At 33.0% G+C, this 22955-nt stretch overlaps 3 protein-coding genes, 1 long non-coding RNA gene and 1 pseudogene across 13 annotated transcripts; all 5 read right to left on the bottom strand.

Moving 5' to 3' along the window:
- Positions 1-365: 365 nt before the first annotated feature.
- On the bottom strand, positions 366-1984 carry LOC111286858 (AT-hook motif nuclear-localized protein 17 pseudogene; annotated as a pseudogene). The gene has a single exon (XR_016340865.1). The product of XR_016340865.1 is annotated as an AT-hook motif nuclear-localized protein 17 pseudogene (transcript).
- Positions 1985-8184: 6200 nt separating this feature from the next.
- LOC111286701 (AP-4 complex subunit mu) lies at positions 8185-13158 on the bottom strand. 2 transcript variants are annotated; one of them, XR_002689874.2, is made up of 13 exons: positions 12982-13158; positions 12257-12351; positions 11809-12012; positions 11397-11513; positions 11162-11290; positions 10643-10769; positions 10172-10275; positions 9959-10063; positions 9652-9746; positions 9472-9559; positions 9310-9396; positions 9122-9195; positions 8185-8474 (listed from the first exon to the last, which is right to left on the bottom strand). XR_002689874.2 is itself a non-coding variant. In XM_022876875.2 (13 exons), exons 1-13 carry the CDS (start codon positions 13037-13039, stop codon positions 8376-8378), a joined length of 1356 nt encoding a protein of 451 aa, XP_022732610.2. In that variant the 5' UTR covers positions 13040-13154; the 3' UTR covers positions 8185-8375. The 2 variants fall into 2 exon arrangements, 1 of the variants encoding a protein (XP_022732610.2); XM_022876875.2 differs by having other exon boundaries at positions 9310-9370; positions 12982-13154.
- A 964-nt stretch (positions 13159-14122) lies between these two features.
- On the bottom strand, positions 14123-15335 carry LOC111301416 (uncharacterized). The gene is made up of 5 exons (XR_002691519.2): positions 15245-15335; positions 15002-15135; positions 14679-14883; positions 14385-14466; positions 14123-14230 (listed from the first exon to the last, which is right to left on the bottom strand). It is a non-coding gene; the product is annotated as an uncharacterized LOC111301416 (long non-coding RNA).
- Positions 15336-16378: 1043 nt separating this feature from the next.
- Positions 16379-17555, bottom strand: LOC111299710 (transcription factor bHLH30-like). The gene is made up of 2 exons (XM_022895097.2): positions 17293-17555; positions 16379-17190 (listed from the first exon to the last, which is right to left on the bottom strand). Exons 1-2 carry the CDS (start codon positions 17491-17493, stop codon positions 16693-16695), a joined length of 699 nt encoding a protein of 232 aa, XP_022750832.2. The 5' UTR covers positions 17494-17555; the 3' UTR covers positions 16379-16692.
- A 2301-nt stretch (positions 17556-19856) lies between these two features.
- Positions 19857-22691, bottom strand: LOC111286462 (uncharacterized). 8 transcript variants are annotated; one of them, XM_089758255.1, is made up of 3 exons: positions 22084-22691; positions 21445-21987; positions 19857-20922 (listed from the first exon to the last, which is right to left on the bottom strand). In XM_089758255.1, exons 1-2 carry the CDS (start codon positions 22623-22625, stop codon positions 21603-21605), a joined length of 927 nt encoding a protein of 308 aa, XP_089614381.1. In that variant the 5' UTR covers positions 22626-22691; the 3' UTR covers positions 19857-20922; positions 21445-21602. The 8 variants fall into 8 exon arrangements, with proteins under 8 accessions (XP_089614381.1, XP_022732483.2, XP_089614375.1 ...); XM_022876748.2 differs by having other exon boundaries at positions 19857-21987; XM_089758249.1 differs by having other exon boundaries at positions 19857-21206; positions 21445-22689.
- Positions 22692-22955: the final 264 nt, after the last annotated feature.

Here is a 22955-nt window from a genome sequence, read left to right as displayed (position 1 = left end):
AGATATGCATGATCAGTTACAAACTTCAAATTAAACCTCAGCTCACCTCTCCCATTTGCCACCAGATAATAAAAAAAGCAAAGAATCTGTCAAATATCTAAATTCTAAACATGTCATGAACAGAAAAAAAAAAAGGCAAAAACCCAGTTTAACCAGAAGAAAGTTTATTTTGACGTATGACAATTTCGACAACCCACACCCTGATTAAAGAAGATTTTCCAGGGTCTGATTAGAGGCTCAGTCAAAGCCAATGACTTTGCTTTTTCAGCTTCTCCAAAGCTTTCAGGTTTTTTAACACATTTTCTCCAGAAGAAAAGAACATAGAAGAATAACAACTGATCGTATATAAAAGATTAATTAAAAAATTAAAAACAAAGGTAAACTAATGATCATATTATGATGAAATGACACACTACATAACCGTAAAAGAAAGAAAGAAAAATAAGATCACCTGAACTGCATTTATTCACAGTGCTCCCCAAAGAAGAAAAAAAAAAAAATAAGAAAAAAAAAAAAAAGCTGAGAAAGCTAAAACTTTGAACTCATTAGTAAGGCGGTGGTGGTCTAGCAGTTGGAGCCCAAATTACATCTGAACCACCTAAATGACAACTATACATCGAAACCCCACAAGAATCTGCCCCAACACCGTGACCACTATCTCCACCACCACCAGACAACGGTGGCGACTGTCCTTCACCACCACCACCGCCAGATGACACCGTATTCCTCGCTTCTTCTTCTATTGGTAACCGATGATACGAAGGGTTGTTAAACGTAGCAGCTACTATAAACACGGTGCCAGCTGCTGCCAAGGAGCCAGTAACGAACCCTCCAACGATCTGCCCTTGAGGACCCGCTAAAGAGATGGAGAAAGTGTTGGGCACGTGACACGACGCCGTTTGAGGTAGGAACGTGGCGGAGAGGGATAAGATGTCGAATCTACCATGGAAAGTTATGGTAGCTCCTGGAGTTGTTGAAGGTTGACGGAGAGTTACATTGGAAACGGTTCCAGATCCTGTAAGCACGCAGATTCCAATGTTTTTGCGATGAGAGAAGCGGGAGATAGCTTCGACAACGTCGTTTCCACCAGGGATTTCGAGAATGTAAGGACTCATGGAGGGGTCGGGTTCGCGAGCGATGATGACGGGTGGTTTGAGCTTATTTTTGGAGCCTGGAGGACGACCTCTTGGTCTACGAATGACTTCAATAGTAGCTCCATCGCCACCGCTAGTACCACCACCGCTGCCACCACTAGGGAGAATAGAGTTGTGGTTGGTGGAACGGTCTTTTGGGATAGGGGTAGTGGTGTGGCTGGTGTCATCAGAGTCAGGGGGTTGAGATTCGCGAGAGAGTTGGAAGTGATGAGAGAAAGGGTGGTTGAGTTTTGAAAACATGTTGTTGGGGTTTTCATTCTTGGATTCTACATATTCACCTTTCATGTTGTGAAGGGAAAAATTTTTTTTCCTTTTTTAGAAAATATAAATTTCTTTTGTCTATATGTATGATTGGTGAGATTTTGGATGTGGGATTCTGTAATAAAATAAGGGGAAAACGTTTAAAATGCAAGAAAATAACAAGAGAAAGAACGAGATTGGAATGGGAAGCAGATGGGTTGTGTAGGAAGAAAGAGCAGGGGAAAGACAGATTGGTGGCGTCTGGATTTGTTTATAGTAGGGGGGATAATAAATGGGGAAGGTAGGTGAGCTTTGAAACAAAGTAAAGACTAATGGCGCCTCTGGTTGGAGGGTCCACACATCCAACACGAGACAGAGAGAGAGAGAGAAAGAGAGAGAAGAAATTTGACAAAATGGGAAAGTATAGGACATTGGTTAGCTCAGCCTTTGTTTTTGCCTTTATTTTTCTTCTTCAAGTTGGAAAGTAAAGGAGAGACACATGAGACAGAGAGGGATGGGAAGAGTCGTTTGGCCATTGGGTCCTCCCGACCGACTGGATTGACAATGACTCCTTGATGTTCTTCTTTTGGGTCATGGGGGATGCCTTACTCTCTTTTTTTTCTTTTATTATTTTTTTGAACTCTTACTAATCTAATTCTAATATTTTTATCATTTGGGGCTTACCAAAATTTTCTTTTTTTTTTTTTTTGTTTTTCTTCGTTTGTGTGAGAGAGCAATGTTTTATTCATTATCTGTATTATTATTTTTTTACTATGATTATTATATTTCTATCTCAAAAAGGTCGCAAAATGAATTGGATTATGTTCATTATTTTTATTATATTAAAATATAATAAAAAACAGTTAAATTCATTGAAATGAATCTAAACTCATAAATTAATTAAAAAACTTGAATTAAAATAATTTAAATTAAAAATAATAAAATTTTATTGATGATGTTTTTAGATGTCTTAATTGAAAAAAAAAAGTGTGAGGTAGGAAGGAAAAAAAGCTGTAACTTACAATCAAAAAGCACGATTAAAAGATACAGAAATTGTTAGTCTAAGGTGCATTTCGATGCTAAAATCAATAATAGAAAATAAGGGGAGTGAAGATGGTGAAATGTGTTGGAAAAGCTTTAAGAGATAGAAAGCTTAGACAAAGAATGATAAGCTTAGTTCTGTGTTATCTTATGTATCCGATTTTTTTTTATCTTTTGTGTAAAACAAAGATTAATAACTTGATTGAGATAATCGATGGTTGATGAAATATCTGTATAAAATTATAAAAAAAAATCATGCGAATGGATAGAAACTGTATTTAATAATCTAGATAAATATAAATTATATTCAATAATTTTAATAAATTAAATATTAATAGACCAAAAGTTATTACTTTGATAAGTTATTGATAGGATTTTAGATAAGTTCTTTTGATAAAAAAAAAATCACTTTCTTAAAATAAATTATATGATGTGATTATTCGAAATATTTTATTTGAATGACACGATAACTTAATTATATTAATCAAAATTTAACCGTTGATCAATTAATTAAAGTGTAACAAAACTCATAGCTATTCGAATCCCAAATTATATGAAGTTTTTGTCTAATTTCTAGCTAATCTAGATTGGGGCTCTCTCCCGTTTCTTCTCTCGTGAAAATGCTCAAAATCTCAGCCAACTTACTTCGACAAGAAGGTGGTTTTTCTCCCCAATCCTCATGTGCTTAAAATATTAAAGTTGGTAGGCGGTTTTCAAGGATGATTGTCTTCCTTTCCTTTTTTATTTTATATGTAATAGTACAATGAGACATGATCAAAGTGAATTCAAGGCTCATAATCATTTTGCTTAGGAAGCACATTTTGAGTTTTTATGCCATCCCAAAAAAGTCAAAGAAAGATTGCTATTCATAATATATTCTTTTTTTTTTTTTTTTGAAACCAATGAGAAATGTGACAAGTAAATATCAAAGTGGACCCAAGTAAATTAGAAAATCCTGCCTCATGCTATTAAAAGAATAGTAAATAACACTTAGATATCACAAAGTCAACAAGAGCCTCAATTGAAGTGGTATAACTTTTACAATATTTATTAACACTCCATGAATTCAAAACTTATTTTAGTTCCAACATAATCATCTTTAAGATAAAATATTTAATAATTTTAAATTTTAAATTTTAATATCTATGATTTTTTTTTTAATATCTAGGTTTCTCAATAATTGTATAATGCAAGAAAACTACGTACCTAACATGTCATTTTTTTTTTCATGTAAAAATTTGGACTACAACATGAAACGTACATAGGTTTTTTTCAATACCTCTTAATCTATTACTCATGAAAATTGATGCGTCGCCATAAGAGAAACATGTGTAATTTCTTTAAAGAGGAAGAGGAAAAAGAAAAATGGTTACAATGGAAACAATGAATCTGGCCATGAACTCAGAGGCAGCTAGCTAAGTTATTTGTCAAAGAATAAAAGAAAAAGCAGCAGCTAGGGTTGAAAGACAAGGATTGCATAACAAGTTGAAACTGATTGCCAAGAATCTTAGTTGAAACTTACCCGTTTATGGATGAGGAAATGCAGCTATATATGTAGCACCCACATGAAAAAGTATGGGAAACCTTGAGATGTTAGGCTACCCCTCCAAAGCTAGATGGTCCAATTAATCATCATTATTTTACCCTAGCAAGTGAGATTTTGTTACTATAAGTTGGAAGCATCCTTCAAGCTGCTTTTTCCTTTTTTTTTTTTTCTTCATTAATTTCGATATTTCTAACTAATTAATATTTTATAACCATTTATGAGCAATTTTTTTTTAACAGTTGAACACTTCAACATTTTTCATAAATTAATAACCATTGATATTTATTGCTAGTTCATGAAGATCCTTACAAAGCGTATTAATATCTGTTTTAGAATTGAAAATTTTGAATTCGAATTTCAATTATAATTTTAAAAAATTACTTAAAAAGCATACATAGGTGATAGGATCACTAGATAAATTATCTTAGGAAAATTAATTTGCATAAAGCAAGCGGTCATTGTATAAAGTAAGGTTTGTGAAATGAAATTTTATGGCAAAGCTTTAGTCCAAAGCATGGGATAACTTTAGCATGACAAAGGGATGAAAAGATTTATTAAAAAGCAGATGTTGCTAAATTGAGTAACTAAAATCGAACAAGACAAGTATGCGACAGTAAAGGAAAGTAAAGGATTTATACTGATAAGGAAATGTTAGCATCAAACAACAGATTTTAAGACAAAGCAAAAGCCAAAAGTGAAGCTTGAGTTCGACGTTAGTTCCTGTTGACTGTTTGTCACATATAAAGTGAAAAAGGAAAAAAAAAATATGCCTCAGCAAGTTTCAGTTCTAATTTATCATATTTCTTTTGAATAATTTAAAAAAAAATAGTGAAAATATTATTATACAATTTTGAACCTTATTGATATAATTTTTTATTAATTATTATGGAACTTGCATGAATTTGAATCGGAGAGTGTTTCAGATCTATCAACGGACTTGTTTTAACACTCAAATCTGTCAAATATATATATATATATATATATAACGTTAAAGAGAAAAGATAGTGAGAGAAAGTAAAAAAGATGTTAAGTAGAAAATGTTGTATGTTTGATTTGATTCTCCATTTTTATCCATGGATGATGCTATAGTAGTCGAAGATGTAATTATGTCTTAAAGTCATATATAAATACTGATGATGTGGTAGTCAAAATGTTACCGACATAACCAATAATAGAGATGAAGAAAAATAGAAAAATACGAAAATTAATTTGATATCGTTATGTTCGATTTGATTTGGATTTAATTTTATTCAATTCGATTTAAATTCAGATATTAAATGTTTTTATTAGGTTTAGATTGAGAAGTGAAAATTTTAAAAATATTCAAATCAAATCAAATTATATATATTTTTTAAATTTTATATATTTAAAATTTTTATAAAATAAAATAATTATTTTATATCTAAATATATTTAAATATATTACAAATTATGTTAAAATAACATCAAAAAAATAGAACAAAGAAAATTCAAAAATCAATGAATTGAATCAAATTTATAAAATTCAATTTAAAGCATATCAATTTCAAAAGAAAATCAATTTAAATTCATATCAAATTTTGAAATTTTATAATAATAAATTTTTAAAAAAACCAAATTAAATTTTATCCGGTCATATTATCATTCCTAGAAAAAAAACTTACATAAAATTTCATAAGTAAAATTTATGAAATTTTTTATTAAAAATAAATAAATAAAACCTATAATCGAAAATCAAAATCAGCAAATTAAAATATCTAATTATATAGATCAAACGTACATAATTTTTAAAAATTAATAATTTTTGATATATTTATTAAATAAATATTTTTAATAAAAATATTAATAAATTTTTTATTATTAAATAAATATAAATTAAATTATAAATTATAAATAATATTTTTAATTTTTATATTAAATTTTATTAATCTATCAATTTAAATTTAATTAAAATTTTTATTTATTTATTTTTAATAAAAAAATTTATAAATTTCACTTCCATAACTTCACGTAAATTTTGCCAGTCACAACTAACCATTAACGTGAAACAACACAAAGCAAGCTTTTCTTTTCCCTTGTTTTATCGTGATTTTGTGCAAAGGTAAACAAAATGGTGGGAGAAGATGCTGATTTTCCCATATCATTTTATGATCCCAAGGAAAAAATTAACCGATCAAAGAGTAAAGACAGGACGGATTATATAGGTTAATAGCTATCTAGATGAGGTTTGTTGAAAAAGGAGGTTAGATTAGCCAACTAGGTAAAAGTTAAAACTTAAAAGCCGAATCACAATGGGTCTTTTTTTTTTGTTTTTGGCATCTTAGTCATTTCATCACTAAAGCAAAAGTAAAGAAATAAAAAATAATATTTTTTAAATAGTACTATAAAAACAAAAAAATAGGCATCCTATCTGTTTAATTTGATGAGTAAAAACCAACTTGTGAAAACAATAAATCTTGATTAAATCATAAGGCAACCCTCAAATTAATGATATCTTTATTGAATTCTTTAAATTAATTAATCATCCTAAACAAAATTTAAAAATCTAATGAATCAACTAGATTAATTTTAAGAATAATGATCCAACGGTTGAAATTTGGATTAATGATTCGTGTAGCTAAATAAGATAAAATACAACACTTAATCACTATAAACTTAGCACAAAAGGTCCAAAAGGTGAAAGGGGTAAAAAAAAAAAAAAAAAAAAAAAGGATTGCCGGCGTCACAGGTGAGCTATAAAATAACGATATTAAAATTTTCAACTTGATCAACTAATTTTGACCTTAAATTTGGGTATATAAATAACATAAGGGAACAATTAGAGTTCAAGCACTTCCCTCGAAAATGATGGAGTCTTTCAGTTTTGTAGTTCAAGAAAGTGTTTTTTTTTTTTTTTTTTTCAGGAGGAGTTTTTTAATCATAGGGGGGTCCACGTATTTGGGTATAATTTTATGGACATTTTAATGATTGAAAAATAAAAAGAATTAAAAAAATTTCTCTGAATATTTTTAAAATTTTTTAAACATTTTTTTAATAAAATTAATAAATTCATTAATCAATTTTTTATATATTATGCATAAATATAAAAAAAATCTTAAATCCATCACTTTTTTTTTTGTACCCTAGATCTTTTCCTTGAATTGATAAGCTAATTTATTTATGTGGACCGGTCCATGTGGTTACTACTTTTTTTTTTTTTTTATCTTTTGACTTTTTTTTAATCATATTACTATTATATTATTATTTTCTCCCGGTTGCTATGAAACTTTTTTTGTTTGACCACAGTAGGCCATATTCTGTCAAAAGCGTCGTGAACCAAAAATTAAAAAATAAAAAAAACATTCTATGAAAGGCAGCTCTCTATTGGTTACTTATCTTTAATTGTCGGGAAACAGTATTTATATTTATTAATAATATAATTTAATAATCATAGTAACCACATTGGAAAATAATGATCCAAGGCAACCGTTTGAAAAAAAAAAAAAAAAAGAAAGGAAAAAAATTCCTAAGGATAACAAATTAAGTATATTTTTGAAAGTTAGCTGACTTGTGGATGAGTTGGAATATAATTCAAATTAGTGTTTGAAAGTTACAAGTTCGAAAAAATTTATGTCCATAATATTTTTTTAATCAAAATATATATTAAGATATGGCTTCATGGATAAATTAGAAATTAAAAAAATTATTTTTGAGGAAAAAACTATAAAGTACTAGATTACTAGATTTAAAGCATTTGTTTCTAGTCAAAATGAAGGTAAGCTCCCTGAAAGGCAGAAAAGATTAATGCAAAGCCCAGAATTACAGATCGACACTTGCGGACAAAAGCCCAACTATTAAGACTCATTGTTGAAATGGTAAGGGCTGGGTCCAGTAAAGAAGCCTGAATTTTTTTGTTTCAGCAAAGGAAAACGCGTTGTCCATTGAGCCTATTCAGGCTTTGAGAAGAGGAGACCCTTCCACGCTTGAAGTGGGTAAACCTCGCATAAGAAAAGTTGGAAACCTGGAAGTTTGAGAAAGTTGTTCAGCTGTAAACAAGGAGGTAACGATTCATGACTGGGAAATTCAGAAAAGGCTGTGTACAAGGTAATAAGGCAAGCATGTCTTTACCAAAGCATGGAACGTTCGTTTTGGTTTCTAACACAAGAATGACCATGCCATGCAATTTTTGCAGGATTTCTGAAAATAGGGTTGTTCAACTTTCCCACAAACATCAAATCGGCTCTAATACACCATAAAAAAATTGTACTAGATTGTCAATACAACATTACTAATATAGAATTCAGATAAATTTCACCAGATGATACAACTTTAAGATGTGTGATTCGACAAAAATGTATAATCTAGTGAAGAAAAATAAAGTGCCATCCGGGTTCAACAAATATGAAACATATAAAAAAAAATGGAGATTCCACCCTATCATATTCGAGCGACATATGAATTGGCCTGAGTGACATATCTGACCCATCGAAATGGATTATAGGAACTAGATTTCTTTGCTATCTGCAAGTATTTCACCTGCATCAGGAGAGAAATATTAATATTAGGAATCTTTGAAGCACTTAAAAAACACAATTAGGGTTTATAAACATTGTTGAGACTTGACTGCTTGCCCTCTGTGCTATCAAACTGCTTGAGAGTTGGCTTTTTCCACTAAAAGAAAACACTTGTATTGTTAACTTAAAATCATTGTATTGAAGCATTCAAGATGGGAAAACTAAAGACATGATAGGTGATATAGCTATTCAGAGGAGTTGTGATTCCTTATCTAAGCGGCCACATTAATAAACATGCGTGCGTTTTTCTTTTATAGAGGGCGAGAGAAACAGCTGGGGAAAGGAGAGAGGGGGGGTGTGCCGGGCCTTAGTTATTAACCTAAACAAGATCCCAAGAGAAATCATATTGGCAATATACGTCAAGAAGACAATCGATCAGACTCAGAGTAATTGCTGCATGGACATGGAAACATTTCAATAGCATAATATATATATATATATAAAAAGGGAAATGATATTTAGGAATTCCTAATTTAGAGCCCTGCTTCTTCATTTTAAACCTCTTCCATCCCAGGCTTTTATCATAGATCTGTTAAAACTTATGCTTTTATCAGCCAGAATATCAAAGTCTCATTCTCGAGGCAACTAGCACTAAGACAGTATTTTTACCTGAAGCCTTGAAACATTATACATCGGTATTGTGAAAGTCATGCTAACTGGTCCAGCTTCCTTGGTGATGTTTGCTGAATTAAACCATAAATATTTCATCAATGAAAATTTTGAACTTATCACATTGAGAAAGAAAAAATTTAGAAAAAGGATTCTTTTTGAAAATATATATTATGGATAATGCATACCATGTGATTCCTGTGAAAATGTCAGCTTTGCACGAAGTGTATGTTCAGATCCACCAACAATCTGTCAAGCATTATAAAATGAAGATTCTATCAAAAGGGAAAATGCAACCCTTGAATATTTGATGGTGAAACCTTCTCAAAGCATCTGTAAAAAAATTATACCTTCTTTAAACCCCATTCAAGTTTCTTGTTTGCTTCTTTGAAATCTGTTCTTTGGCCAACAGCTCCAGGTTCCAACTCAAAACTAACTCTGAAAATACCAAGTAAAAAAGATGTAATCCACAGAAATTAGATCTGTTTATCCCACCATATAAAGATAGTGACTGGGGAAAAGGAAAATACCTGGTAGTATAGTTAGGAAGTGGCATCTGTACAACAATTGTGTTTGCAACAATGTCTGAAGGGAACTCTGCACGTACTTTAAGACTCACTTCAGCCTAAAATTTCAATAGCAAAGCGTAAATAATTGAATCAGGGATAAATGCTCAAGAATTTCAAATTATTCTAGAACTAAATGAATTAATTATATATGAACTAAGTTCTTTTAATCTTACTATTATTTTAGGAAATATTACATGCTTAGGGAAAATGGGAAAAAGCATATAATGAAACCATCATGATGCATGGAAGTCAAAAAAGACAAGCTCACCTTAAGGTGTCCTGCTTCTTCAATTAAACAGTTAATACGAAATGGAGGCTTGAATTCCTGTGTCATTCGGTAGTTCATGACAGGAAATTCACCATCTGGTGGTATCTGAAAGATGATAGCAGAATGAAAAATGTACTCAAATAATGTGAAAAGATTTAAGTCTCTTCAATCTCTGCACAACCTTCCGGCTGCAATCATATAAATTTCACTCACCAGTGCCAGAGTCCTGTCCATATCAAAACTGTCAAGACGCACTGATTCATGAAAATTACAATCATCAAGTATCACTGCCCCTGCACCAGATGAACTCCTATAATCTGCCACAACAAGTAGACCCAGTAGAATGACAAATCATTGGTTTGAAATATAGGGTGAAAGGTAGATACACAAAGTAGGTTAAACCAATATTAACAAGAACATTCACATCAAAGACAATAGTTGCAAGTTGGAACAAGTTTAGAATCACGGCTGAATATCATATACAATAATCCTGTGGAAACAACCTTAAAAGAATAACTTCATGAACCAAAAAACAATTATAATAAATGGCAATAGTGATTATTAAAAAATTATACTTTGCCACATATCAGTTAACTATTTGCAATGAAAAACTTGAAGGGAGCACCTCTATGTTAAGACAATTCTCAAAATGAAATAAGCACTAGGAATTTGAGAAGGCAGTACCATAGACAGATCCCCCTCCTCTTCCTATGCTCAGATCTTCATTAAGAGCTAATCGAATTTCTGGATTTCCTGTCAGATAACTTTTCATTTGAATAGTGCCATCAATCTCGGAAGTCAATATATATCCCTGTTTAAAACATCATTGAATTAGTTACATTGGTTCATTCAATTATGCACTATATCATGGGAACATGTGTGCACGTGTGTGGACTGTAAACTTTTTGTTTAAAAAAAATCATTCCCTGCAATAAACAACTGAAGAGAGAGAGAGAGTAAATGAACTTTGAACTTAATGGGGAGAGAAAGAACAGAAAGGTAATGTGAATAAACAGGTAAAAAAAAAGTTAAAAAAAAGAGATAATATTAAACTAATCACAAAAATTTAATGAGACCCAGTTGGTATGACACCAACCCAACCAGCGGCTTTATGTACTAGTATTAGATTATAAAATGTCTAGCAACTAGAAATTTGCACACTTTAAATTGTTGGATCCAAATTAAAAAATTGCAGTTACTCACACTAGAGCTAAATGTGACACTGATTTTCTCAATTATATCCACAAAAATTTCCTCTCTCTTCCGACCTCCAGGCTCATTTGCTAGAACGGACTTTGTAACTGCAGTCCCAGGCATTCTTTTTGTTCCTTGCTGCATGCATCCAAATTTGAAAAATAAATTGCTTCATATGTGTATGTTGATAAAACAAGAGAGTACCATTTATACAAGGGTTGATAATTAGGTAACCTGATCATACCATAAAGATGGCAGCAGGGCCAAGAGGTTGCAAACGTGCAGCATCAACCACAATTGGCTCATTAAATATGTAAGACTTCAAAACTTCAGTAGATGTTGTTTGCACATACCCAAAGTCCTAGCAAAAAAAAAAAGTAGTGGGATCTTGTAAATCTTTTCAGAAGAACAATGCACAATTAAAGTAAAATATTCACCAGAGTTAAAAAAAAAAAAAAGCCTAGCATATTTCATTAGAGAGAAATGTGAAAACTTCTAATGCACAGATAGATTCTAAAATGCAATCTATTGTAAACTAATATTGACTTCTTCAGCTAAGCCATCATGTAATAATCCCTTGGTAGTTGGTTAAGAGCAGCAAGCCTTTTAAATAGAAGGAATATAACACTGAAAAGTTTCCTACAAAAAGAACTTACAATGACTTCGTCAAGCAACTCATATACAAGCACAAAGTTTCTCCGCAGTGAATCTTCATTTAGAACCCCTAAATAATCTTTAATGACACGAGCAACCCTTTGCAGAAGTTCCAGGATGAGAGATGGTGACACATTAACCCTAGTGGTTGCCACAAACAACAGCCCAACAACCTTCACATGAAAGTAGTTCACACCATCCACGTTCTATCAATGGAAAAGAATTATATAAAATTATTAGAGCATTGCACCAGTTTGGATACTATAATAATCAACTAAAATATGATTGTATTAAACCAGCAATTGATAACAAAAATAGGAGGTGAATGAATCAATCTAGAAACTGAAAATATCATGATGGATATTTAGAGATAAAAAACATCAATTACTCCACTCAGAGCATATCATTTGTTCAGCCTGACATTATATTCTTTAGTAAGATAATACCTACAAAGACAGGGGGCGCCTCCTCTTGTCCATCCTCTTTCCAAAACTTAACTTTACGGAAGAATATCTCCGCTGTTCCTTTAGCTACGTCACCACGATCTGTGGTAACAATTATTTATCAGTGTGAGTCTTGGGCTTCAAAAATCTTTCCATTCAATAGAATTAAATAATAGGAATATAATTGGAAATCAATATTATAAGTAATAATCTGTAATTATCTTGCATTAATGTACATGCTTAAGTGCCAATCATGATAATTCAAATAAATGTAAAGAAATTTCCATAGGCATCATGAATTTCAGCATCCAGAAATTCCTATATAGTGTGCCAGGCCAATTATTCCTATTGATTTTACGGAAATTTAACATGCAAAATCAATTCAAAGCTTAAATCATTCATTTACTAGTAAAGAAGCATTAACAGCTGATCTAAATGGATTCGAGAAGCAAGGTTGAAACAAAAAAGGCAAAATTTGGGAGCTAAATCAGCATAAATTACAATTGAAATGCAGAATCCAACTGGACAGAGCAATGATCGAATATGAAATCATCCAGATCTATAAACTCAATTATCGCGCAGATTATTGAGAAAAACTTCAAAGTAAAGGATCTTATTGAAATTCCTATATCGCAAGCATTCAATTAGAAAATTAAAAAAAAAAAAAAAAGAAAGAAAGTGAAGTTTAGATCCGGAGAGAAGATAAAGAAGAGAGTAGAAAGGGGAACTGACAATCCCGAAAAACTATGTTGTCGCCTCGCTGAGAGAGCACGAAGAACTGAGAAATCATGATTTCGGCTTTCGACTCGTCTCCCCGCTTTTCTTCTCTCTGTGAATTTACCCCTGATTTTGATTTTGTTTTGTTTTTGTGCAATTCTGATGTTTCGTTTTAAGCTTTGGCCGGCTTTTGTTTCCTTCCGGTTTTTTCTTCTGTCCATTTGTGTTTTTTATTTTTGCCATAATTGCATTTGACCCCTCAATAATTTTAAAACTTAATTTTTTGCCCTTATAATTTAAAACTTTCACCCCATAGAAACATTAGTAATTGACAATCACATAGGTAATTGGAAGTTGAAACTTGAATCGGAGATTTTCCTTGTTTTTTACTTCTAAAAAAAGGGAAAAGTATAAGGTAGATGGCTTTTTTTAGTTTGTTTAATTATATCGATAGTGTAATTTGTTAATTTCACTAATGAAATTAAAAGATTATCATATTTTTTAATATACCTTGTGACAACTAGTCTTCCTTACAGAATCTAAAACTTTATTCACTGAATAAAATAATTTCTTTTTTAAAAAATGTGAAAAGATTTAAGTTCAAGTTAGATTGTTGCCATACTCTTCCCTTGAAAAACCGTCAACTAATGAATTTTACCTATGTATGTTTTGTGCTTGCAAGCTGCAATAAAAGTTGGCAATCCTCAAAAAGTATACATTGTTGATCGAAACACAGGTGGTTTGCTGCAGCTTCTGTTCTTAACTTGGCAACTTGGACATTAGTAACCCAACTGTTGATAAAGCTGCTCAAAACAAAAATAAGCTGCAATGAGAAAGCTGAGCAGAAAATTTGCCATGAGACTAATGGTTCATAGAGAAAATCATTAAATTTACATCTAAATCCTTCATCGTCAATGAATGAACCTCCCAATCTGTTTAAAAAATGAAAGCTTCTTGTGCTCTCTTTATAGGCTTGTATATGTGGTTAGCATGCCTTTTTAAATCAACTCAAACTTGTTAAATACTAGTCCTAGAGCTTTTCAATGGAGTGTTTCCTGCATTTCAGATTAAGCATTAGCCTTAAACCATAAAACAACCAGAAATTAGGCTTCATCGTGGCAGGGAAATGCATTTTTTCATAACCACGTAACTTAAATTATGGCTTCAAAGATAGAAATTTGGTATTCCAGAAACAGAGAACTTCATATATATCTTGCAGATAATCACTTACTTCAAGGGCAGCATGAGTTTCTGATGGTCCATTCTGTGAAAAGGAAAATAATGAACTTTTTCATATACTATGAAGAACAATTAAGGTGGATCATACGTTTTCCATGTTTCAATAACATGATTGCTTGAGCTGCTTTTGGATATTCATGAATTCCAGTTTCAATTTGAATTTCACTATGGCTCAATACCTCAAGTGGAGGAACTAGATTTGCAACATTTCGGATCATGAAGGCTTCTCCTGGTCGAAATCCAAGGATCCTAGATGGTTACCTGAAACCGTTTTTGAAGTTGCTAGTTAATTGGTCAAGTAATTCCATATATGAAGTGAACAGGATTATGTATTAAAAAATAATAATTAAAAAAAAAAAAACTTAGAAGAAGAATGCAACTGCTCCAACTCTTCCCCGCTTAAAATGGAAAATTTACTAGCAATACAAAAAAAAAAAAAAAAAAACCCTTTTTTTTGTCTAATCAAGGAAAACCTCAATTGTAATCTCTATTGTAATCTAACTGCTAAGTGGGATATTCAAATGCTTGTGCTGTTTAAAACTCAGAAATCTCTGTTTCAACTCATCAGACAAGTGCAGCCTTTCACCAGAATTATTTTCATTTTCCACTTTAGGGCCTGTAAAATCTTGTAGTTCAATGGAACTGCTTGACGCCTTCAAAGGTGAAACTGGGGGCTTCCTGTAGATGGAGAAGGCTATGATTCTTGTAGGTAATGCAAAAGTAAAAATGGCAAAAGAAATTCTGAGGAGCTAATATCTTAGAATAATCAAAACAACAGAATTGAAAATTCCCGTACCAGTGAATGAAGCCATTTTCTTATTATACCGCATACAAAGTGATCAGGAAGATCGGGGAAATGTGAGCAATGAAAAGAGTCGACCGGTGCCCGGAATAGCCTTGTTGCTGATACGAGCAATCGACCTTTGGAGCCTGAATTTTGCGTTTAGTTGTCAGAAAATTAAACCTTTCATCAATATATGCTCATTGAATTTATGATTATTAACTCAAAAAGTTTTTTGTGGATAAAGATTATACTTACGGATTAACCAGACCATTTCTCTTCCTGCCTTCTCATTTGGTAAGTTCAGACACTTTATTCCTGTCTTTTTGTTTTTTTTTTTTTTTCTCATATTCATATGAATTTGTATATTCGTGATTGTGTTTAATTAAAATATTAATTATCATAACTTATGTTTATATAAAAATATAAAATATATATTTTTATTTTATTAAATTTATGTATAATTTTTATTAAAATTTTAAATTATATCTTTTTCATATTTTTTATATCATATTATTAAATCATATTTTAAATTATTAAATTTACAAATACTAATATATTGGAAAAAGATAATATATGTTAAAATTAAAATAATAATTGAGTGGGTGACGAAGACAACCAAAGCATGTTTATCCGAGCAAATCTTACAAAGCATCAAACAAGCGGCTTATCCATTTTCTCTATAAATAAATTTCTTGTAAGAATATAAGAACCTAGTAATCAAATAATACTATACAAGAGATGCCAACTTTTGTGTTTTATTTCTGTTTTTTTTTTTTTTAAGACATCAAAGATCATAACATGCTTTTTTTTTTCTTGCTGCTAAATAAATGAAAATTATTTCAAAAGTTTTGAATTATATGTAGGCAGACACAATGTTACAATGTTAGAAGAAAATTTTTTTTTTGTTCGACAATTTTAAGGACAGAAGGACTCATGTGAGCAATTTGGAACTGATGTCATGTTTCTTTTGTTCGAAACATGTCAAAACTTAATCATTATGCTTGACACTTCTCTACACAAAAGCATAACTTATCACAAGCCTCGAATACCCTCTTTCATTTTTGCAACCTAAGGTATGCTAGAGTTGGGATTAACAAACAAGAACCAAGTAATTAGACAAGCATGGCTTTCTTATAATACACAAAGTAGAAAAAACAAAAAATCGACTTAAAAAGTATAAAAAAAATTTTGAATTAAAATTAAATAATCATTTATGCTCATATTTTTCCATTGTATCCAATTGAATTTTTAAACATGTATTTTTATTTAATTAAATTTTTATTAGACGAAATTTAATTAACTATCAATAGATATTTTCGTCCAATCAAGATTTAATTTAATAAAAATAAATATTTGAAAGTTCAATTATTTACAATAAAAAATAAAAAATTTTAATTAATTTTTTTTATGTTTAAGCAAAAAAAATTGAGAACCAAGTATATTTTGATGTAATGTCAAATATGAAGATAACCAATTCAAAACCCCTTAGCAATAACTAATGAAGCCTAATTTCCAGAAAAAAAAAAAAAAAAAAAAGCTAATGAAGCCTCTCTCTTATACTATAGAATATACCAAATTACTCAAAATTTAATTATATTAAACCTTGTGGTTTTTAAATTAAGTAAATACTAATTTTCCATTTTAATTTCGCTTAATATATACAACACATAATTAGATTGCGTACCAAAAACCCATCAACAAAATCAAACATTGCTGCCAACCAAAAACCCATGACCACTTTCATAATCCGACCCAAAAACTCGAGCCCGTTTACTTCCAATCACTTGGGCCATCCCAGAAACCCGATTCTCCATCACAGCCTTCAAAGCCCGTTTCAAGGGCCCAATCTCCTCCTCATCACCGCTCCATTGCAACACGACAACGCTCCTGGTCCGCCCACCAATCGTCGTAATCTCAGCCCGGACCACCTTAGCCTGGAACGACCTGATTACCCGACTCAAATCACGGTTCAAACCTGGCCTATCCTCGCAGCAAACCGTCGCCTTCAACAACTTCTCTTCCTCTTCATAAAAACTCAAAGTCGCCTCGTCGCATTCCCCTGGAAATGGCCACGACTCAAGCTCTGGTCGTTGGCTGTTACTGCAACCACCGTCACCGTGACGCCGCCCCACGTCTTCAACTTGCCTCTTTAGCTCCCTCACATGATGGACAACCTCCGCCAGCAACGAAGCCTTATCAGTCTGTCCAAAAAAAACCCACCAAAAATTCAAAAAAAAAAAAATGACGTTAATGTAATATAGAGTAGAAATGTAGAATATTTATATATTTATTTCTTTAAGAACCTTGGTGGTGTTGGGGAGGAGAGAGCGGAGAGTGGAGAAGTGGGCATTGATACGCTGCCGGCGTCTCCTTTCAGCCTCCTTGTGACTCTTACAGGCTTCCGTTGATTTTCTCTCCGAAAAAGTCTTGATGGAATCTTCACCCTCCGTTAAGTTGATCGGGTTGTCGTTGTTCTCAAACCCACAAAAACTCTTCAGAAACATTTTTTCCTGACGAGACGAAAAGAGGAAAAGAGAGTGAAGCCAGAGACGAGAGAACTGTGGTGTAAAAGAAGACGGACACTTGTTTTTTTTTTTACTTCTACAGCTGATAATGACTGTTAATAAATGGTGAATAATCGGTATCCGAGGTGGGACTTGTTAGAGTTAAAAAAAAAAAAAAGTGGGAACTATTAGTTAAAAACAGAATAATGGTCAAAACTGAATTAACTAGTAATTGAGCATTGATTCGATTGGGACATTTGACTGTTAATTGACTGAAATTTTACAATGAAAAAGAAAGGGACGTGGGGCCAATTATTTTGAAAGGCAAACTTGGCATGGCTGCGCCGGCATCTAGCATTTGCCCGAGGAGGAGCCGAATCATCAAAATGATGCTGCAGCCGACAGTGTATTCGCTTTATTCACTGCTTCACTTTCACACACCTTCCCTTGTTTCGACCTTTTCCTCTCTTTTTCATCGTCGCTGGGTACTGCTCTAACTGCGCATGTTGGTTACTTCAACACGATATAATCATTGTTGTGTTGATCGGAGCCTGCTACTTTGAAGCTATGTCTGATGTATGTCAATGCGTCAGTCAGGTTAATCTGCAACTTGTTTTCATGTTTCCATCTTTAAATTGCTTTCAAATTAAAGAGCAAAAGGTACAATAATTTGTTTTTTAACAGCTTAATTTGGCGTTGCAAATCCAAAAGAAGTCAAGACCCTTCGGTTTTTGCGTATGTTTAGTTGGAAAATTATTAAGATGATATTTTTTAATTGAAATTTATTAAATTTTTTATTAAATTATATTTTTAATTTTCATAAATTTCTCTCAAAAAAATTTCATATAAATTTATATCAGTGACAGAAGATGGGACAAATTTTTTTATTGAAAGCAGGAAAAAAATTGACGAAGTGGACATTCTGTAAAAAATTGCATGCAAGTGTTGGGTGGACCCCATCAGATCCTGATTCTTGAAGACTGTGGAAAGGTAAGATCAACATTCAACTTCTGATGATGGCAGTGACCGCGACGACATTGGCGAGACGATCTCCGTTCCTGTCCTAACATCTTAAACCCCATGAACATGACATTTCCTCGCTGCAATCGGCATATTCTAGGGGCCAACTTGTGACTCGTGCTAGCTTGGCATCAATTAAAATTTATTGTTTCTACGTACAATCAATTCACAAATGGAGGTATAGGATTTTTATAAAAGAAAATAAAAATTTAATTTTTAAACTCCATGAAAATAAAAAATTTAACTTGAGGAAGTGAATAATATATTTGATAATTTAAAATATAATATAAATATAAATTAAATTTTTAATAAAAATTTAAAAAATATTTAATATTTTTTTATTAATAAAATTATATAAAATATGATATAAATATATAAATTATATATTTTTTGTATTATACTAATACTCAGAACTGCTAAGTGAAATAATATGCGAAAGAGAAACTGCATTTTGAGTTATTAATGCAAGTAATTTTACCAAGAAGGAAAAACAAAGAAGATCAGACTGACGCCAGGCAGAGTCTGTTGACGTCCTCCCATATTCCACTGCCAAGCCCCAGGGCTGTGTGGGACCAACGTCAGAACACCGTGCTTGGATTACTCTTCTTCTTACAAAACTAAAAGTTGAATTCCACAGTCAACGAAAGAATTAAAACGAAAAGGGCAAAGCAAGACTGTAAGAGATGGGACATTGGTTCCCTCAAGCAGCAAAATGGAAGGTCCTTTAAAGGCAAAAGGGCAGTTCAAACAGTGTTTTCAAACTTATGGATATTCCAAAAGCTGCTCACATTTGTGAATTATGTGCAAGCAATGGCTCTTAACACTTTTTCATCTTTGGTTCCTTTATAACCAATTCTTCACTTCACCCTCTGAGCTTCGCCAGGAAAAAGCGCAAATCAAAGGCGTCAGCAAAAGCACAAAAAAAAAGAGAACAAAGAGACTGAAAACATGGGGAGAAAAGCGAAATTGTGAAAGACTAGAAAAAATCGCAGGGCATTTATACTGTTTGCCGGAAGCTTAAGTCTTTATAAATATCTTTGTTCATATAATGACATGCAAGTAGATTTCGCTGTTCTCCTTTCAATTCTTTTCTTTTTTGTTCATCGTTTTATGAGTGATTTTACCATTTTTTATCTTTAATGGCTTAGAAGAAGATGGTCTTTCATGAAAGGTGTTAGAAATAATTTTAGGTTTAAAAGGCATTCTGATCAACTTTTTTAATTAAAGATTAACAATATTTTAAAATTTTGAATCGATCTTATATATTTAATATTATGTCAATTCAATAACATTATCATTATGTCCCATGAACTCTCAACTTCCGAATATTATCAATTCCTTCATATACTACTAATACCTTCTTTTTTTTTTCGACTTCTTTTATATTAATTTTTTACTTAAACGTCCAAATGCAAACACTAAAAACATATCATGCATTTATCTTTAACCGATTTCTTCTTTTCCATGTAATTTCAAGAATTTATTCTTCAATTGGAGCTCAGCACCGTCAAAAGGTAAGTGGGCTTGGGGAAAAGTAGGAATTCTGCAGCTGGTATCAGCCACGATTCAAATTAGTCAACCTAATTTCTGCTGCTCACAAGTCACAATCTAATTGATACTCCTAACCGTACCCTTCTCTCTCGCTGCTCTTCCGAATCTGCAGCAACATGTGAAACCTTTGATCCCGCTTGGCCCCACATTTTAGTCTGCTATTGTGCACAAAACAAGTGATTGCACCTGGTGAGTGATCCTCTATTGGCTTTGATGGAAACAGCATTTTAATTCTCTCAATGGCCTGGCACATAAACTTCGGCTCTTTGAGTCTGTTTCAAATCATTTCAAGTTAATATTCATCAAGTTCCCCAGAAAAACCTTGTTATCAGTTAAAGTAGGAAGAAAGCACAAGGCCAACTATGGAGTCTACAGGGGAATTCATATCTGTTTTTGTCAACAAATCCTCGATAGTATACCATCTGCCAGCCCAAATATCATATCTCTGGGTCATTCAACAGCTCACTAAAAAGAAACGACTGCAAAAACTTTACCTAAAACCAAGTACTTGTTATACATTACATTGCCATCCTATAGCAAGCTAATACGCTTGAAATCTGAACAGAAGTCTAAGAGGAGAAACTGAAAATGGAGCTAAATGGATTTAACTTATACAACCGTATAAAGCCGTTGGATATCTGCTTTTACTAGCTCTGTCATATGGAGTTTCACAGCTGTTAACATGAAGGCAATGACTCTTGAAGTCAATTCTTCCTCAAATATCTGCAGCAACAAGAACTGTTAGATATGGAGCTAAAAACCTCCCCAGTTTACCCATTACCCGATTTCTTATAACTCGAACTTGGGCTAAAGGAAACTCTGTTTCCTCAACATTTCAAATATGGTATATACACACACCTGCAGTTGTGTTGAAGATATCAGTAAGAACTTAATATTTATATGACAAATTCACAACAAAAACAAGTTAAACAGATTATTCCAGCACTGCTATCATCATCAATATTCATTTGCAGTTCGTAAGTAATGAACCAATATTTCAATTTGCAATATGAGAAAAAAAAAAGCAAACAAACAGGACGGCTGCTAATAACAAAAACTATGGTAATGTTCTAAAACATCTCCTATTTCACAATTGTGGGAAAAAGTCACCGCCAACATCGTTGAATTTTAACCATATTATCCTACAAAACAGAGGAAGATGCAAAGATCAACTTTAGTCCAAGAACCTAAGGACTAGAGAATGCATTGATTCAATCAAATGGCAACAACAAAAATTGCTCCAAATCAAAACTGAAAGAAATTGCTGACTTGACACTGCTGCAAATATCATAATGTTACATAATCACTTATGTGGCAGTCAGTACATGAAAACAATCTACAATCTACAAACAAAATAATTAACAGCAGCTACAACAATACCTACAAATTCCACCCAACATGGCAGAGTTCAGCCTCAGCCTTATCCTTCCTTCTCCATTCATTAAATCCCGCTGCCTCCACCCCGAAAACTCCTGCATTATGGTTAGGTTCCTTCTAAACCAAAGCTAAAAAAACCATATTGCATTACCGATCAAACCTCACAGCGGATTCTTCCTCGGCCTCCCTCTCTTCCTTGGGGCGAAATCGGACACGTTCCCACGCGAAACACCCGCCACATTATTCCTACTTGCTACCACCTTGTTAGTGGCGGTGGTAGGAGCAGCTGCTGGGGTTGTGGAAGCGGCGGCTGCTGGCGGTGGCGGAGCTGGCACACTACCTCCATTTCTTTCACTCCCCTGCTGGCCTCCAGGAAACATAGGAGGCATCCAATTGGGAAACGCAGTCGGCGGTTTTCCTCCACCCTCCTGACTCCCAAACACAAACCCTAACGGAAAAAAAGCCCAGTAACAATAATATGCTTCTTTTCCCGGAACCAACGGCGGCAAAGTCGGAATCAAAACCGCATGAAAAGCTCTCTCACAACTCTGGCACCTTAAACAACAACCTTCGTAAACCCTAGGATACTCAAACAATCTATAACAGTACGGACATGCTGTCCAAAAAGTTGACAGTCTTAACCTTTGATTCTCATTTTGCGTCTTCCAATTTGGCGTGCAGTATTGCACGCTCTCCTGATTTTTCCCTCTTCTGGTGACTGCTAATTTCCCTGCCTGATTCGAACTATCGCCGGCGCTGCTTAAATCAATCCTCGTAAACAAGCTCAATTCTTTGTCGTAAAGATATTTTTTGGAGCTGTCAGATAAAACGGCCCATGCATCGGCTACGAGCTTAAACGCGTGATCGGCGAAAGAGAACTTATTTTTGTCGGGGTGGAGAAGGAGAGCTAGGCGACGATACTGTTTCTTGATGAGATCGTTGTCTTCGGATCGTCGATCGATTTGTAAGATGGAGTACCAATCGTGGTGGTTGTTTATTCTTTTGTCTGCGGCGAGGAGCACTTCGACGACGGCTAGGATCTGATCTGACCCGTCCAAGAGGGGTTCAGTTTCTTGGGCTAAGATTGCAAAGTCTCTTGAACCGTTGAAATCCCGGTTTTGGAGAAGCTTCTCGGCGATTCCTAGAAGGCGTATGGCTTCGGCTCTGCTGCCGTTCTCCTCCATTTCCTAAGGCTCTGTTTGCAGCGTGAGAAAACGATAGGATTTTCGATTTTATTTGGCTTTGTTTTGATAGTTTGTTTATGATGGAATTTCGAACCTAAATGACGAAATTGGTGTTAACCGTTTCTTCAAATTACAAAGAATTTTAAGATTATTGAAGGGGTAGTGTGGGTCTTTTTGGTCTTTTTATCAGGAATCATAAACTTTCAGACAGGAATATATTATTTGGAGGGAACAACAAAGTACTTGTACGTCTTTGATGTTCGAACTGTCAGTTACTGTGATTTTGGTGAAGTGAAACTGAACTCAGTTTCCCCGCCCTAGATTTTACAC

The sequence above is a fragment of the Durio zibethinus genome, chromosome 3, assembly GCF_047325235.1.
Source record: "Durio zibethinus cultivar Kanyao isolate XHJ-2024 chromosome 3, ASM4732523v1, whole genome shotgun sequence".
NCBI classification, from domain to species: domain Eukaryota; kingdom Viridiplantae; phylum Streptophyta; class Magnoliopsida; order Malvales; family Malvaceae; genus Durio; species Durio zibethinus.
Note: the sequence above shows the minus strand (reverse complement) of the source record. Positions and strands in the feature narration are given on the sequence as shown.

Coding starts and splice junctions, on each gene's coding strand:
- LOC111286701 (XM_022876875.2), bottom strand. CDS start 13,039: ATGATTTCTCAGTTCTTCGTGCTCTCTCAGCGAGGCGACAACATAGTT. Junction 11,514..11,808: donor AGTTGCTTGACGAAGTCATT/GTAAGTTCTTTT, acceptor TTTTTTTGCTAG/GACTTTGGGTATGTGCAAAC. Junction 9,371..9,471: donor TTGAATGGGGTTTAAAGAAG/GTATAATTTTTT, acceptor AATGCTTGACAG/ATTGTTGGTGGATCTGAACA.
- LOC111286462 (XM_089758249.1), bottom strand. CDS start 22,625: ATGGAGGAGAACGGCAGCAGAGCCGAAGCCATACGCCTTCTAGGAATC.
- LOC111299710 (XM_022895097.2), bottom strand. CDS start 17,493: ATGTTTCTGAAGAGTTTTTGTGGGTTTGAGAACAACGACAACCCGATC. Junction 17,191..17,292: donor TCCTCCCCAACACCACCAAG/GTTCTTAAAGAA, acceptor TTTTTTGGACAG/ACTGATAAGGCTTCGTTGCT.